This window comes from Montipora foliosa, chromosome 11 (genome assembly GCF_036669935.1).
Source record: "Montipora foliosa isolate CH-2021 chromosome 11, ASM3666993v2, whole genome shotgun sequence".
Classification (NCBI taxonomy): domain Eukaryota; kingdom Metazoa; phylum Cnidaria; class Anthozoa; order Scleractinia; family Acroporidae; genus Montipora; species Montipora foliosa.
Genome location: NC_090879.1, coordinates 30,004,463 through 30,021,962, shown reverse-complemented (window position 1 = coordinate 30,021,962; position 17,500 = coordinate 30,004,463). Strand labels below are relative to the sequence as shown.

General features: G+C 37.2%; 4 protein-coding genes across 5 annotated transcripts in view; 2 read left to right on the top strand and 2 right to left on the bottom strand.

The window, feature by feature from the left end:
* The window catches only part of LOC137975598 (centrosome and spindle pole-associated protein 1-like), a 51,460-nt gene extending 51,440 nt beyond the window's left edge, over positions 1–20 (top strand). For both annotated transcript variants that reach the window (XM_068822718.1, XM_068822717.1), the window contains exon 40: positions 1–20. This exon is cut by the window's left edge and continues 1,351 nt beyond it. The gene's annotated coding sequence lies outside the window, so the exon portion shown is untranslated.
* A 1,326-nt stretch (positions 21–1,346) lies between these two features.
* LOC137975601 (mitochondrial fission regulator 1-like) lies at positions 1,347–6,770 on the bottom strand. The gene is made up of 7 exons (XM_068822721.1): positions 6,584–6,770; positions 6,322–6,489; positions 4,852–5,331; positions 3,772–3,905; positions 3,248–3,375; positions 2,577–2,650; positions 1,347–1,907 (listed from the first exon to the last, which is right to left on the bottom strand). The coding sequence occupies exons 1-7, from the start codon at positions 6,650–6,652 to the stop codon at positions 1,806–1,808; spliced, it is 1,155 nt and encodes a 384-aa protein (XP_068678822.1). The 5' UTR covers positions 6,653–6,770; the 3' UTR covers positions 1,347–1,805.
* An 80-nt stretch (positions 6,771–6,850) lies between these two features.
* On the top strand, positions 6,851–12,368 carry LOC137975604 (armadillo repeat-containing protein 1-like). Its single transcript, XM_068822725.1, has 7 exons — positions 6,851–7,037; positions 7,118–7,192; positions 7,284–7,468; positions 9,787–9,871; positions 10,653–10,844; positions 11,330–11,440; positions 11,812–12,368. The coding sequence occupies exons 1-7, from the start codon at positions 6,963–6,965 to the stop codon at positions 11,896–11,898; spliced, it is 810 nt and encodes a 269-aa protein (XP_068678826.1). The 5' UTR covers positions 6,851–6,962; the 3' UTR covers positions 11,899–12,368.
* Positions 12,369–12,508: 140 nt separating this feature from the next.
* LOC137975599 (ADP-ribosylation factor GTPase-activating protein 1-like) overlaps positions 12,509–17,500 on the bottom strand; it is a 15,360-nt gene continuing 10,368 nt past the window's right edge. Inside the window, exons 11-13 of the mRNA XM_068822720.1 lie at positions 16,604–16,657; positions 15,831–15,890; positions 12,509–14,078 (exon numbers count right to left, since the gene is read on the bottom strand). Coding sequence (XP_068678821.1) covers positions 13,494–14,078; positions 15,831–15,890; positions 16,604–16,657 — 699 coding nt within the window. The 3' untranslated portion in view covers positions 12,509–13,493. The remainder of the gene's footprint in view (positions 14,079–15,830; positions 15,891–16,603; positions 16,658–17,500) is intronic.

The following is a 17,500-nucleotide window of genomic DNA, read 5'->3' as shown; positions in this document are numbered from 1 at the left end:
ATAACTGTCACTTAAGATCTTGTTTTTTGTTCATTTGTTGTCAAAATTTAAAGACACGATGAATCTACTCGGTCTATCGTTTATCTTATATGAACCCAGTCGAGTGGGAGAGTTTACAAAAGGTACAGGAATTTTGTGGTCATTTCGGTTGGAACGGGAAAAGAGAAATACTTCTGGGGATTTCCATCTTTTTCGGAAACTTTCCGGTGGAATGTGCTGTACCCTTTGAATTTCCAACCGGTATTTTCGGTTTTTGTTGACAAATGGTAAACGCTCCAGATTGTAACATCACAATTGTTGAATTGAGGTTTTAAAAATAATTCTCTCCAGAAAATCAAGCCATGTCACGCGCAACCAGAATTCTTTACATCGAATGTTTAGATGACCGTGCAAGTTTCATACTCTGAAGTTCCGTGGATATTGCAATCAGAACCCCTACAGAATTTCCGTCCATGCAAAAATTTATCGCAGTATGTTCAGTTCTGCAGATATTAGTTACACGTGGCACAGCTTGACTCGTTCCTTGACAATTATTATTATTATTATTATTATTATTATTATTATTATTATTATTATTATTATTATTATTATTATTAGGCTGAAGCCACATAGCTCGCGTGGAAGGCGAAAGGTGGATTGGACGCGAAAAACTTCGAGCGCGCGAAGGGCGCACTCCTCTTTTCCCACCCCCAATTTCCTCTTCAAAGGCTTTCCTTGCAGGTTAAAAATATAATCTGAGTTGCAAAAGTTTTTTCCACCAATGATGACTTGACGGTTCCCATGTATAGATGGTTTTCAATCACATGATGAGACAGCCATGTTGATGCACAAAAGAATAGCAAATTATGGCTCATGTTTTGCAATGTAATGGAGTCAAATTGCCAAAAGACTTTTTTCTCCACTGTTCTGTGCATCAACATGGCTGCTGTGACGTCAGGTGAAAACCATCTATAGTTTTGCGTGACTCATCAAGCATTGAGAGTTTTCATCTGACGTCACGACGGCCATGAACAATTCTGCAAATGTCTTTTGGGAATTTGACTCTATATTACTGGTTTTCACTCACGTGATCAACAGCCATGTTTTTCAACGAAAACAAAAGGAAGCGTTTGCATAATAATAGAGTTAAACTCCCGGAGGATTTGGTCGTGACGTCATGTGAAAACCGAGAATTAGTATGGTGTTTTGTACACCAACATAGCCGTCTCATCACGTGGATGAAAACCAACGATACGAATAGTAGGTTAAAGAAGGCAAAAAAAAAAATTTCTAAAACTATTTACAAAACAAATGTCTCCGGAAGAAGAATAAAAAACTACTGGTATATTTGTAGTTTAGACAAGTTAATGACGAAAATGGTGTTTTATTTTAAAACAAGCGCCTAAATTGGTGACCATTTTGTGATCTTTGAAACGAGGGTTTCATTTTCTCAGTATCAATAAACCAAGAAATCAGTTTCGCAGGCCGAGGTCTCGTTTACAAATCAAAATTCGTATTTACAACCGAAGAAACTCAACATAACATAACAATTCATGGAATATTTATTGGTTTTTTTCTTCATGCCTCGAAAGCAGATCTCATGAAATACTGGTTAAAATAAATATCCCTTTTCCCTTCATGGTCAGACGAGGTTTGATGATCCCGAGCGAAAGCAAGCTAAACTGTCGATCACTCGTCGGACTGAACGAGAAAAGGGAGACTGCAAGCAGTCAATAAGAAAACGGCACAACAACTATTATAAAGGTTGCAACCAATTCAATGGAATGCTGCAAATTCAGTTTTCAGTGGTAATCTCTGTTAGGTCGTCAATACACTTCGACCAATGGACTTCTCGGTTTTTCTGTTTTCTGTAAGCTAGTGCTTGATCGCCGTTTACTCTTTGCTGGCTTCAGCAGGTGTGGACCAAACTAAAAGCAAAGAATGTGGTTGCTAAATAACGAGGGAGACGGAGGGGAAGTTATTATGTTAGGGGAATACAGGGGGTCACGGGACACGGGTCAATGAAAACCGTCATTCGTAAGACGCACGGGTCAAGGAAAAACTGGAAAGTTGTGAAACCTGAATTTACTGGAAAGTCATAAAATTATTTTCTCTGCTCTAATGAGACTTGTTCTTTTCGCAAGCAAGAAAAACGAAAAGAACAGAAAAAACCTTGACAATTATGGAAACTGTACCAGTCAAGGATTATTGGGAAAGTACTGGAAATCAAAGGGATTTTAAAAGGTGACCATAATGCGAACCCTGAAGCCTTGTTCGATGGGAGCAAGACAAGGATGTTTCTGTAACAAAGGCCTTATTTTCATAGGTCGGGAAAATCCCAGACGGACTGGGATTTTACCATTTCCCGACCCGACCGTCCCAGATTTTGCCGAGACACTGTGCGATCACTGAACGTCTTCTGGAAAATTAACACAGTGCCGATTTTCGTCCAACCCAATCCTAGATGATTAGGGATGTCTGCGAGTTCCAGGTGTTTAGAAGTTGAGAAAATCTCGGGACGGTCGGGAAGCGCAAAATTCCCGATGGTCTGTGATTTTCCGGACGTAAGGAAAAATGAACTTAAAGAAAATACTCACAGGGATTGGTTTGATCGGACTCAACGGCGGAGTTCCAAAGGGTGATCCTGGGCTGTTGTTTTCTTTATTGGTGTCTAGAGGAAAATACAACTCAAACGATTTTAGTAAAAGTCGGAGAATTCAACTAATTCTTTTCATTGGTGAAACCTTTTCAAGTATATTCGCCTCTGTTCTATTTTCTATTCGCGTGGCTTCAATTATATTCATCTTGCGCTTCATGAAAAAACATCAATTTAGGCGTTTTGGGTGCTAACTCTTTTGAGTTCTTCGTCAAACGCGGACGAAGCCTAACAGAACATCATTTGCGGTATTGCGATTGTGATTTATAAAGTGTGATCATGTATTGGTGACGTCCGAAGAAAAATCCAGGAAGAGATTGGTGCAGCGTTTCAGCCTGTGCAAATCAAGCGCCGCCTCCGTTGAACGCACGTGATCCGTTACACACATTTGCGTCAGTAACGCACGTGCAGCGTTACTAACGCACGTCCATGTAAGACGCACGTCCAAGAGTCGGTAAACTTATCTGCCAATGACCACCTTTCGTCCCCACTACAGGTTAAAAGCTCGAAGGAATTTTACGTCACCGTTTCAGTTCCGAAAGCCCGGGGTAAATTGTTATTTCAAATAACATGGTAGGAGATCTCTGACCAAAATATAAAAATAATGTATACCTGGCGAGTTGGCCTCCTGGCTTCGCCTGTGCGCAAACTTTTTTTTAAGTGCTTGGGCTATGATCGAGGCAGGATCATTTCCGTCTGAAGGAAGAGGAGCTTTCCGTAAAGGGGTCCCACCTGGCGACCTAGAAACAAGATTCAACCAGCCATATCCTATGACTAAATGATAAATCGTTTTCATGCAAATGCTAACATACAGCGTACCAGTGATTATATTTTCAAATAGTACTCTGTGACCACTATTAAAATATAGCAGAATTATTGACAATGTGACAGTATTAAATTCTTAGGCCTGGTTCAAGTCTGAACTTTGGGGTTTAATTTTGCGACACCATTTTTTTTATTTTGTTATTATCACCCTGATAACAACTTTGAAAATCTCCATCTAGAACAACAAAATATATTGGGAAAAAGAAAATGCCATTTTTCATTATTTTGAAAGGCCCTTCAAATTTTTCAAAAATTATATTTCTCCTCAAAGAACTTTAATCAAGTTATAAGTAACCTATCCAGTACCATACCTCTCTACTGATCTAAGTTTGACCTTCCCCAGTCCTTTGAGCACATCTGCCATGTTTGGCAAATTGCATCCAGTGGAGTTTTCAGCAAAATTAAGGCCAGTTCCTGGTGCAAGTGACAATCTCTTTGCCTTATTCTTTAATTTAAACAAAAAACGATTTCATCAGTTATTGTTGTGATATCATGTTCCAGTCAAATAGTACTTTTCTGGCTGATTTCTGATGACGTGGAAAAACACAAAAGAAACTGTCTGACTGTATAACACCAGAGTTTACCTCCCAAAGGATTACTGGTTTGTTTGGAAACAAAAAGTTCTTACTTTTTACATATGAAAACTGAGACTTTTCCTTTGCCATATGTGATGCCATTCATTATTTTTACAGCGAACTTCAGATTGGAATACAAGGTTGACTACAAGTGCGAGTTCTCAGTCCTGAGCATGCACATTTTGAAAAGTTTCATTCTTTAACTGTAATGCGCTTGGCCAGTACAGAAAACTCATACTCGTAGTCATTCTCATATTCCAATCTGAAGGTCATTAATATCATAACCCCTCCCTGCAGTGACAGATTCCAACAATTGCCATTTCCAGATAATGTAAATCATTTAGAATAATAATAATAATATTATTATTGTTATTAATAATAATAATAATAATTATTATTATTATTCTTATTATTAATTATTATTATTCTTGTTATTATTATTATTATTATTATTATTATTATTGTTATTATTGTTACATGGATAGTTGTTGTTGCCTTGGATGTATCCAACCTGCAATCAGACCTAGTTTTTAGCACTGCTCTTATGTTCTCAGAGAGAAGCAACCATCACTATGAGTATCAAACAGTGTAACTAACAAACTATTATCAGGCAAAACAATAGCCTGATGACCGGTTACACGTAAAATATTCGTAAATCGTGCACAGTGCTGACCTAAGTTGAAAGAAGAGAGGTAAGTTTCTGCAAAATAAGGAAAAACTACCATGATGACCTGAGTTCTAAAAAGACGTCACCTAGTGTATGCAGTAACCCTGAGAGCATTCCACAACTTTTCTAAGTGCAGTCCATTGCATTACCTCTCTTATGATCTGTGACAATGGCTTTAGAGGTGTCGATGAGGGTGTTGGTGGAGGTGGTGGTGGTGGTGGTGGGGGAGGGGGAGGGGGAGGAGGAACAGCTGCCCCAGCTGGTGTGGAAGGTGTTGCTACTTGATTCTGTGGAACAGCAACTATCATCATTGCAATCTGAGCTCTCAACCTCTGTAACTCTTCCTCCAGGGCCGAAATCTTTTGCATGGCTTCATCATTGTTTGAGTGATTTTCCATCCTATCATTATCAATTGCTGGAAGGCCAGTGGTTAGGGGTTGTTTTGGGTCATTTTCTAGGCAGCAGTCTTCTTGGAACTCTTTGTCATCAGGGATAGCATCTGCATCAGCAGTCAAGTTATCATCCTCTGTTATCCAGGCAATATCTGACAATGAAGCCATCAACATCTCGGACAAAGGCTTGTTGCCATCAATCACTTGTGATGTGAATTCATTTCTTCCTAGATTTAGCTATGAAGGGGAAAAGGAATGTTTTACTTATCAATGGTAAATAGAAGATCATTAATATCATTCCCAGGGACTGATATGTTGAACAATAAACACCAGAAAGGGATGGGGAAACTAAAAATTGGCACAGTGGTGAGAGCACTTAGACTCCCAGACTTGGTGTCGCATATGGGTTGAGTTTGTTGGTACTTTACTGTGCTCCGAGAAGTTATTCTCTGAGGTACTCCGGTTTTCCCCTCCCGTCAAAAACCAACCTATGATTTAATGACTTGCTTTGATTTTATTTCATTTCTGCAAAGTGTCTCCAATTAGTGTCCCAGTTGACAAGTTCATGATATTACACAAAAAACTTGGACTGGGTAGGCGCATTCCCCAGCAGAGATTTTAGACGAGGAAGCCGGTTACTATCAAAACCAGTAGAGTGGTAAAACTGTCGTTAAAAATTTGAATCCGAAGCAGTTCGATTCTAAACACTTGATCTTAAACAAATTGTCATGTGATCCGAAAAATAATGTCACGTGATCCAAAAAAGTGTTTCTTGTTGAATGCCATGACCGCCAACGCGCTTTACACGAACCACGTGACAACTTTTTTATGTCATGTGACGACTTTTGCGGATCACATGATAATAAGTTTTTGGGAACCCGCATTTAAAAGGCAGATTTGTCACTCTAGTGATTTTGATGTAAGGTTTGACCCCACCCCTGGAAGTACCCTTTTTCACCTGACTCAGTAGAAAGGCAAATTTCAAACATCCACAACGTAAACTTCTTCAATCCTCTGGTCAGTATAAACAGAGCCTTCTAAATCAACAATATTATATTATTTCCTCTTGGTTTTTTTTCTTTTTACGTTCGGTTACCCATCAATTTCTTAACTTCTTGAGTTCGCATAGTTGAGATTGGGCGTTCAGGTAATTAAATTAACACAACTTAAGTCAAATCTTTAGCTCTTTCTGGTTTGCTATCTAGACATAGCTATGTAACGACTTACCTCAAAATACGGTCTTTTACACGGCTTCAAGGGTAAGCGACTGCCAATCTCTCTGATGATGCTACGTTTAGTGAAAACGAACAGCTGGTTACGCGATAATTCCCTGCCAATACGACGAAGGAGGCTTCTTCTACGACCAGTCGCTCTTCTTCCTCCATAAAACAAGTCCTGGAATTGAATAGGGGGAAAGTGGTTGAGGATCTCAGATCAATGAGGCGAGCATCAACAGTCACCGATGTTTTAACCTGAAGGCTGGACTTACTACAATGTCGTATCCTTCCCATCCAAAATACTCTAAGATTATTCTCACACATTCCAAAGCAGTCTCCATTGCCTACCGCTGGATCCTAAGGTAAAAAAGAATACACTAAAAATCGGAGCTGTAAGCCCGGCTATAAGACATCGAACGCAAGCCAACAAACATCACCACATGACACATTCTTGTAGTCACAGCCACTTATCTTGAATTCACCAATCATATCGCTTCGTTTATTTGTTTCAACCAATCAAATTTAAGAGCGCGTGGTTTGAAATCCAGGCATATATTGAAATTGACTACAGAGTCAGTTTCAACCAGTTTTTCGGTAATTCAGCAAGATTTAGTCATTTCTTTCTGTGAAAGAAAAAAACTTTATAGCATCATGACTGCTTTAGGAGTGGTTGAACACCTAAGAAATTTGGCTGCTGATCCACAAAACAGAGGAACGATTGTAAAGGTAAATCTTAATAAACGCTGTCTCCGTGGACTTTAATGTTCCTGGCGTATTTTTAAATCGCTCATTTGTTGTTCTTTTAGGATCAAGGTTGTTTGGCTGGATTGGTCTTGTTTCTTGACAATGGAGATGTTAACGTTGTTGTCACTGCCTTAGAGGTTTGATAAGTTAAATATCTTACATTTTAGAAGAACTCGACTTCAACTTCACACACCACAACAATCTGAAAAAATTTTGTTCGTTTCACAGGCCTTGAAATTCCTCTCAGAACTCCAGACCAACCGTTCCAAAATGAGAGAAGAAATGGGAATGATTATCAGTTTAAAAAGCATAATGAATAAAGAAGACTACAACCTAAGAGCTAGGCAATTAGCTAAGGAAGTTTATCAAAATATAATTCCCGCTGTAAATGTTGCTTCAAATAAGAAGACGAGGTGAGCTTCACGACTGATATTATCTTGAAATTGACGTTTGCTAATTTATAGACGCTGAATTAGGCCTCACACACATGCGGCAAATTTTGCCGCTTTTTTAAGTTATGGATGCACAATTCTAGAGCTTCATAATCCTGGCAAGGGTTTCACTACAGTACGAAAATGTTCAGGAGGGCATTTGCTTTTTAATGCAGCTGGGCACTTCTTTAAAGGCCCACCGTCAACTGACAGGCATTGCGTGCCGCGGAACAATTTTCACAGGGCAGGCACAAATCACAGGTCACAGGTCATTGTTTTACCAAGATGAATAGAGAAAGTATCCTACACATTCATAAAAGCTAGCCTTAGGCTAATTAGGCCTAAACAAAAGTTTTTAGGCCTAAGGTTAGCTTTTATGAATGTTTAAGATACTTTCTGTATTGGTAAAACAATGAGCCAATTTTCACATATGAAATTTCCGCCCGAAGCTGAGATTCATCCGATTAGATCACTACGATACGCAATGTGAATTTCCATACAAAAACAAACCGTTGAAAAGCCTGTCGGCTTAAGGTGGGCCTTCAACGCTTTTGATATAAGCTAATAAAGTAAGCAGAAGAACAGACAGGCAAAGTCATGGCAAAAGAATGTACACAGCTGGTCAATGTACGGTGCCCAGCCCTTAATAAAGCCCCTTTGCTGGTGCTGTGACCATTAACAAGGTGACCAGATTCGCAGAGGAAAAGCGAATGATGTGTGACTATCTAGAGATACCCTTAAGTCAATCGGGATCGGTCCTGTGTTTAGACTAGATGGTATTAGAAGGATAAATAATTTTTGTGTAAAACTATAATGATACTAACCCATGACTGCGCGTCAGGTTTGCATAAATGTGGACGCAGATCTATTTTATGAAAATAAGTAAGGGGGTGGTTGAACTATTGATCCATTTTATATAACACAAAATAACTTTGGGACATTGTTAGGTGAAACCTTGACTGCTATATAGAATGATATATTATCACGAGACATGTCAAAGTTATGTTTAGGACAGAAATCTCAGCTAAACAGCAACACTTTTTACCAATTTCTGGTGGCTGGATTTACCTTAAGTTTATGATTGTTAACACTATTGGGTACATCATTTCTGTGCTTGGACATTTCAAGATAATTTTAAATAAATGTTTGTTTAATTAAAGAAATCCTTTTCCATAGGGGACTGGGCACTAGTACAAAATGCCATATATTTCCAAAAGTAAAGACATATTTAACCCAAGCACAGTTTGTTTTCTTTTACCATTTAGACTAATCTTATATAATATAGTAGCAAAGTAAAATAAATTTTAGCATTAACTGTTGCCATTTTTATTTTAAGTTTTGTGGCTGTAACAAGTCAAGTGACCTCATTTGCAGACGTCATCCACATCAATATAAAAACTTTTGTGATATTATTAGTTTGCGAAAGTCTTGGGTTGTTATTATTAAAGCTTCAGAAGTTAGACCACCCCCTCACTTTTTTGTGCAATAATTTGGGGGCAAGTTGGGGCACAAGCGTTAATTTACTTGAGTATGGAAACACGGAAAACGTCCTCTATAGAAGTTTTGCACGGCAGCCATGTTGCATGGCAGGAACAATGAAAATGTTTTGCACTAGAAAGAACATTTGTTCCCATAGGAAAAAGAATCTATTGTTCCTGCAGCTTTTACTTTGGGTAGAGGAGCACAAAACGCGTCATCAGAAAAGAATGCAAATGCGAGAAATATACTCACAAATAATTAGTACATGGAAGTTTGGAAGTTTGGCAGTGTGGAAGTTTGGCAGTGTGGTAGTGACCCTAACCCGAACACGAACCCTAACACACTGCCAAGCTTCCACACTGCCAGACTTCCACATTACCAGCCTTCCATACTTCCAAACTTCCACACTGCCAAACTTCCATGTACTAATTATTTGTGAGTAAATTCCTCGCATTTGCATTCTTTTCTGATGACGCGTTCTGTGCTCCTCTACCCGAAGTAAAAGCCGTTCCTGCCATGCAACATGGCTGTCGTGCAAAACCTCTATTGCTTAAATAAAATATTCGATCATTTAACATACTGTACATTATGATGATTATTATTATTATTATCATTATCATTATTATTGTTATTATTGTTATTATTATTTTTTATCTGCCGAAGCAATTTCTTCTGGTAAGATGATGGGTCTAGTAAATCACTAAAACCAAACGTGTATCAAAGAATTACGCTTGTCTTTTAATTTTTAAGCTGAGCAGTTGTTTGTTTTGTTTCCCAATAACTTAATCACCATATCTTTCGTTTCATTTGCATTTATGTAGTAGTGCATCTCAATCATTCTTCCTTGGAAATTTCAACAAAAGAGCAAAAGTGGTTGTTCTTCAAATCAAAGGCTTAGCAAACCAGGTTAGTGAAGGGTATGTCTCCTGGTAAAAACTTCCCCCAATTCAACAACAGCAATGACCTTCATCTCAGCTTAAAATGCTGAAAAAGGTTAATGCTGAACTATAAATCATTTAAAGTTCAGCATTCTCACTATTATCCATTCAATTAAATTTGTCCCAATTCCCATCTTTTTACTTGAAAATTTCACTTCAACATTCAATTCAGGTTTCCACATGCAAGAGTCCCATATCCGAAAACATACAAAGTTCTATCCTACAGTACATTTCAATCTGCAAAACTTCTGCTTTTGAAATGATTGATTTTTCTTTTGCAATACAGGGGTTCTCGAGTCCCTGCTGGGAAGGGGGGGTCTGAATTTTAGAAGGTCTTGTGTCAGTGCTTTGTCAATGTTTCAGGTAGCTGTCACAAATTAAAGGAAATTTAAAGAAAGGATGTTTGTCTTGGTGTCACTTTACGTGATGTCGCTACTTTTTAGACCAAGTCGCTTGTCAGTATTTACCCTGGCAGAGCCTCGTACTTGGAATAGTCTGAAGTCCTGCTCCTAAAAGGAGTAAAATAAATGCCCTTCTGAAACCTAGTTCAAATGCTGTACCATTGAGATGCTGGGTACATTATTATGTAGAATTATTATACAGTAGATGTATTATATTATAATGTACTGTATTATTATACAGTACATTATTAAATTTTAGTTCTGGTCAGTGGGAAGGGTTTTTTTTTTTTTTGCATTCCCACGTAAGCTCCAACTAATAAGGTTTGTTCTGGTCTGCTATACATGTAGGCTAGCAGAAAGCTATGTGAAGATGAACTAGTTAAAGTGAAAGGAGTCATCAGTTTTACATTCTTAATGAACAAATCAAGGTGTCTGGTCAGATGTAAGGTAGAGTTGTCACCGGAAACACTGTGTGATGCTATCAACAAAACAAAAGTTTTGTCTGCACAACAAGTGGTCAAGAATGAAAGAGGAGAAGAGGTTAGACCCTGACTCTGTGATCTTAAATATTATTGTAGTCAACTGGTCAGCGATGTTTGATGTCATAATTATATCAAACACGAGAAGGAGTGTTTCATCGCATATGGATATCTGATGAGACTCTCTTTCGAATGTTTGATATTGCTTCTCAAAGGAATCAGTATTTTAAGAGATATTTGGGATCAAAGTTGGCAAAATTTTGCTATTTAAGACCACATTTCTAAACTTCCTTCACAGTAGTGATTTCTTTTGTTTTTGGCTTATGAATTATTAATAAGTTTGAGAAGCCTGATTCAGAGATGGAAACAATGGCAAGTGGTCAACATGTAGACCTATGGGAGGGAGGGAAGCCTTATTATTTTACACCTGCTGAACTAGCGAGAAGCATGGTTCTTTCTTCAATAACAATAACTGTTTTGGAATTCTTGTTCTTGTTCTTCTTGAATTATAATGTAATTTACCATTGCCATTTTTGTCCCTGCTAGGTGATGTTATCCTTCGGTGCAGCACCAGCCAGTAGTTGCAGTAGAGGAAGCAACAGTTCGCTACCTGACTACCTCCCAGAAGAAGATGATGGTGTAGTTATTTCAGATAAGGTTAGTTTACATGTATTTATTAATTAATTAATCATGGGAATTTATCGCACCCTGCATTAAGTTGCAAATCACAAAATTCAATTATTATTATTATTATTATTATTATTATTATTATTATTAGTATTATTATTAGTAGTAGTGATATTCTGATCAACAGTTTCACTTTTCAATACTATCAACCTCTGCTGATTTCTCCCACCCAACACAGTGATTTTCTGATTTCGATCAGTTTAAAGGTTTACAGTTTGATTTCTGTTCTTACCAAATGTGACAGTGAAAATCAAAACAGACTTTTTAATCTCTGCAAGGCCTGGTAAATATATTTTATTGCATGTCTTAAAGTCATGTAACTAATAAAAACTGTATTTCAGGCAATTGCCAAGGTTAATGGAGAGGACAAAGAAAATGGTTGGTTCTCCAGTGTAACAACATTTTTTAGCAAGACGCTGTATTGGTGAAAGGACAAAGCATTGGAGATGTCATTTTCAGAATACTGCAAAGTTGCATGACATTGGAATGCTGTTGTAGATATCTTATCGGACGATACAACTTTACCTTTGACTTATTTATACAATGTCACTTTGTGACAGACATTTTTGATAACTTGTACCCTCCCAGCACAAGTCAAAAGCATGTTATAATTATTTTCTTTTTTGGTACAAGTTGCACTTTTCAGTCTTAATTAGAAATTCCCTTGCATTGTTTATTAAGAACTAAATATTAATATCAAAACTAAAGTTATATTGTTATGTTGTAACAGAAGCCAAATCTAAATCTGGCTTTGAACATAAAGTCACAGATACTTTTCAAGCCTGAATAGCAAAAGATCTGTTCATTTTGAAGAATTGATCCTTAACAAATGTTCAACACCATGGAAAACAAAACAATACTGCAAAGTTGCATGACTTGAAATGTTCTTCTTTTGAAGATACTTAGCGTTTTATATCACCTGAAATACGCCGGAAAAGTGTTCGGATCTTTGAAAAAGACCCCGTAGTTACCAAAAACAGACACTCTTTATGTTGCAATGGACCATGCTACAGTGTAAGATCATCACTCACTAGCCAGTTGCATTGTGAGACCCCCAAAAAAGAATTTTATTTTAGATTTAAGATGCCAATGTACAGCTGAGGATGAATAAGAATACTCATTAAAGTTCATTGCTCCATTACAGGCCAGAGCGCCATTGGCAAGATATGTTACAAACACTTTTTTTGTTTAAGAACTCTTTTTTTGGGTAGCCAATCAGGCCATTGTTAGCAAATTGATAATAGGCAGTATCTTCACTTGACACTTCTGACTATGTTCACATTTTGTAATTAATTACTAAATCGAAAACTTAAATTCAGTGTAAATAGAAATAAACATGTATTACCAATATTGACAAAGTTTGCATGTTGTCAGGATGGTACATTTGAACTTCTTTTCAAAGTCTTAAATTAAAGGGGCTAGGTCACGCTATTTTAGGTAATTTTGCTTAAGTTTGTTAATTATGAGCTCTAAACATCAAGAGTCTTTCATTTGCAAAATCACGGCCACATAACAACTGAGAATGATTTTCCAGCTTCGTAAATGACATTTTGATATAGATTTGATATAAATTTGAAAAAAGGTGGGCCGACATTTTTCAAATTTACCCAAATTCAATCCATTTCAATCCTCTCCAGTTTTGTCCATCCATGTCCCTTCTTGGCTTCCCTGTGTTTTGTTAGAGTTCTTCTATAGTTTTGAACAGTTATTTTGATATTTTAGTTAATTCTATGACCATTCGATCAGTGCTGAAATTGCCTAACTGGCGAGCCAAAATGATAGTTTACGAAATTTCCAGAAATTCATCATCCCTTGTGCAGAGTGGATATGACTACAACTGAATCATCTTGTACCTGAAGCGACAAAGTGCCCTCAGAAATTATTTGTATCTTGGAAAAATCATGAGAATCTCAATCATTTCACAAACTACATATCCTACATTCCACATTAACTCCCCACAACTGGGGGATTTCAATTTTTTATAAAATTTGGCTAAAGAAATAAATATGTCATTTGGGCAAGTTCAGTCAGCTTTCTTTCCTGTTTTAGATCCTCCTCCATTGTACTTCCAGTCTTCATTACTCCACCCACTTGACTCGCCCCAGTCATCATTGTCCCAACTAATCAAATCTCCCCATCCATCGCTGCTCTGTCTGTTCACTGCTTCAGGTTTCGACTTTGTCGAAGTTGCTGTTTGTGAGGATTTTTTTGTGTTCTTTGACGCGTCACTCCTAACAACAGGGGCTGATGATTTTAGTTGTTTTGGGCTTTCAGAATCACTACCCCACGCCCACGATTCCGTTGCATTATCTTCCTCATTACCACTGTCCCTGTTTCTGTCAACACTGATTCCTCCATCGTCTCCAGCATCTTCTCCATTTAATTCGGCATAATTGTCCCAGTCCCAGTTTTGCGCGTTATTTCCTGCATCATCGTTGACTGACGAGAGACCATTTACAGCACCATAGCCTCCCCCAGAGTTTGTACTAGTCATTAAAGACTTTGATCCATAATCAGTTCCTTGATTCACAAGTGTCTGAATATTTGCCCATCCTTTCATGCTGGCAGTTTGAATATTTGACCACCCTTTGGTACTAGCATCTTTCACCTGTCAAAAATAAATTAAAGGTTCTGAATACACTTTTCACTGATGGAGTTGTAAGAGCACCCAGCTCCCATCGATATGTCCCAGATTTCCTCCTCAAATTCAGGACCAAAATGATAATTTTTATGGCTTGAGTTATTACTTCTAAAAAAGCGCCTTCCTTGGATCTACCAGTACATGCACAGTTGGGTATGCGGCATTTTTCCCTAATTTACAAACTGGTTCTACCCAGCTTAGATAACATCAATCCAATACATACATCTTCCAATATAACAAGTATTGTTATTGTTATTATTACTATTGTTGACGGTGATTTATCAAACAGTTTCAAAACCACATTAAAGCCAAGAATAATTATAACAATTATTAAATTCTCATCCTCGGATAATGCATTTTGCATGCTCTGATCGGTTCATCCAAGCATTACTAAACTAAAAATTTTTTCACGAAATTTCTCTTTGAATAAAGCCAAAAAAGAAAAAAAAAAACTTCTTTTGCAGAAAGTTTGGATCAATTCCGACATTTAGAAGTACGCGAATAGGCAAGAAATGTTTTTGTGATGAGCCTACGTCTGTCCGACTACAAGGTATTACACAACATCGCATCTTCATCAAGTTTTCGCTCAGATTTTCTCACTTTTTTCGCTCGTATTTCGTACTTCCAAATTTTTGGAGCTTAAGGAATTTAATAAACCAATTATTCCATTCACAATTGTTGGATATGAGACTGGTTAAAGCCAACTCGGCGCTACGTGCCTCACTGGCTGTTTACCATCTCATATCCAACGCCCGCTCATGCGAGGATCATAGCTTCACTTGATTTCATATCCGCAGTTCATAATTATATGATCCATTTCATTCATGGAGTAATTGTTAATTATAGCAAGGCTTCGTAGCAGCACAAAGTGGGATATTGCTTTGATGAACCACACAATGTTTTTGATGTGTCATCTGAAACATGTATTGTCTTCGTTAAAAAAGGAACTTCAAAAACATTGTGTGGCTCATCAAAGGAATAATAATAATGATAACAATGATGATGATGGTGATAATGATTTATTTCTATTATTATTAATAATGATGATTCAAATGATTGTGGAACAAAGACCTTTACCTGTGGAGTGAGTAAAGATATTACAAAATGCCATTCTTTGAGGTCTTTCAAGTAAGACATGACATTGAACACCTTAATTAACACAGTCACTCTCTCTCCTTTGCAGTGGTTTAATTTCTGCTGCATGAAGAGTAAGCGGATCAAAATCCCGAAAGGATTCATCAGGCAGTGACATAACCTAGTATGTGCCTGCTCTCACTTTTCCAGCTGATTCTCTCAATACAAAACTCCCTTTGAACCTCTGGGGAGGAGAGAGAGTGTCCCCAATATCATTTTTTCCTCTTTACTCAGCCATCTGACATTTCAGTATCTGTACAGGGGATTTGTTGGGACAAGCCCTTTACCTAAACCCACTGACCTCTCGGATTAATTATTAAGTTAAACATGTAAGTTATTAACATGTAAGATAGTGCCGAAAGGGGAGCTCTATTGACTTTAACATACTAATTGTGTAATCCTGTATGTGTGTTTGTTTGTGTATCAAAAATTCCTATGTTTGATATTTTTTGTTCTTTCCTTGTTATTGATGTTTATGAATAAATACATAAAAAGGGTTACAACATTTTAGTTCACACTATCAATGCCACATCCCTGATTTTGATCTTCTTACCCAGGTTCATTTTCTTGTAACATAAACCATACCTTGCTCGAAATATTTGACACTGAACTTGACATGTCATCTAGTAACTTGCCCTCCTGAACCTAACAAACGAAAGTCAAGAAATAATTTTGAAATTCTTTACCATTGTGAAGTCTATATACAGTACCTCTATCCACTCATTGGTTGCAATTTAATTTTTTTAATCATCAATCATTAAATAACAGTCATTCACTAACTGTAAAAATCAATATTAATTAGATTTTGTCGTCTCCAAACTGATTCTTAAGGCACTAAAATAAATTATGACGGTCATTGCTTATGTTTTTTCACAGTCAGAAAACAAAAATTTAAAAAATGTGATTTCCTGATGCTGCATGCAGGTCTTAATTCATTATTGCAGTACTGTCTATAAATTCCATTTGTTTTTAAGAAATAATTTTAGAATTTGTTTCACTCCTGCTAAGTTAAAATATAGTGTCACTTATAATAATTATAAGTAATAATTTGTCCCCTTTTCTGATGGTCAAGATTGTCAAAAGTCTGCAGTTGCCACTTAAAATCACAACCAGGCCACTTTGTTGTCCTTGCTGACTACTCCACTGCATTGTTGGTCAGAAGTTATAACATTTTCATAATTTTTCAACAATTATAATTGCTTCTCAGACGCATTCAGCTGTACATCTATCGCAAAACCGTCAAGCCACCCTAGTAATGCTAAAAGTCTATATCCAGGGTACTGAACAGAAACTCATTTTGCCGTTGCAGAGTGGATCATCTCTTTTACCGGTACATGTAAGTGCCGAGCAAGACGTACCCTGGTTGAAACTTTCTTCACACCTTCGTTCATTGAAGCTCCAAGCTCAACAGCCTGAGTAAAATCAAAAACATTTTAGTGAACTTATTTTTTACTGGGTCAATGGTCAAACTTTAAAACTACTGGCATTTATTCAACAAAGTTAGCGTCTTCAAGCTAAAAAGAGCACACTCATTGCTGCTTTGTCACAGCTACAATCCAGAGAAAAGAGACTTATTAAATAAGGCCTTTGTCATTTTCTTCCTTGGTTTGAACCATGAAAACAAAGCAAGGCCAACAGAACCATTTTCCTCAGTTCCACCAAAACATAACACAAAGAAAGCACAACATTAATAAACCATCAAGTTATCAAAATGTTTTAGGATGTGAAGAAAGCTGTAACAAATTTAATAACCTTGTGAACAAAAAGAAATTTTTACACGTGGAAACGAATATTGTGTCCAGGATTGAAAATGTTTGCATTCTTGTGCATTTTACGAACTTTCTTTTTGGTAAATCAAACTGTTGCTTTGAGCTTTCCCCACACAACCCATCATTTATCTTTGCTTGAAAAATAAATTGTATCCAGGATTGGAAGTGCAGCAAGTGCTTGCATTAAGGTGTATTAAATTTTTGCTTTCTTTTGGGTATAATTATTGAACTGTCACTTTGAGCTTGATTCCCCACACAAATGGCCTTTATCTCTCCTTTCTCTAACTTAATGTGAATGAATGGGTTGAAGGAATCATCAACCCCTAAAGAAATACATCTAACAATGTACTAATCGCCTCCAAAGATAAAATACCTTGGCGGGCATTACTAAACACAGGAACGGAATGGAACGGAACAGAGTATACTGGAATAAACCGGAATATGCCATAATGAGGAGGAATAACTCTGGAACAAATTGGAATGACA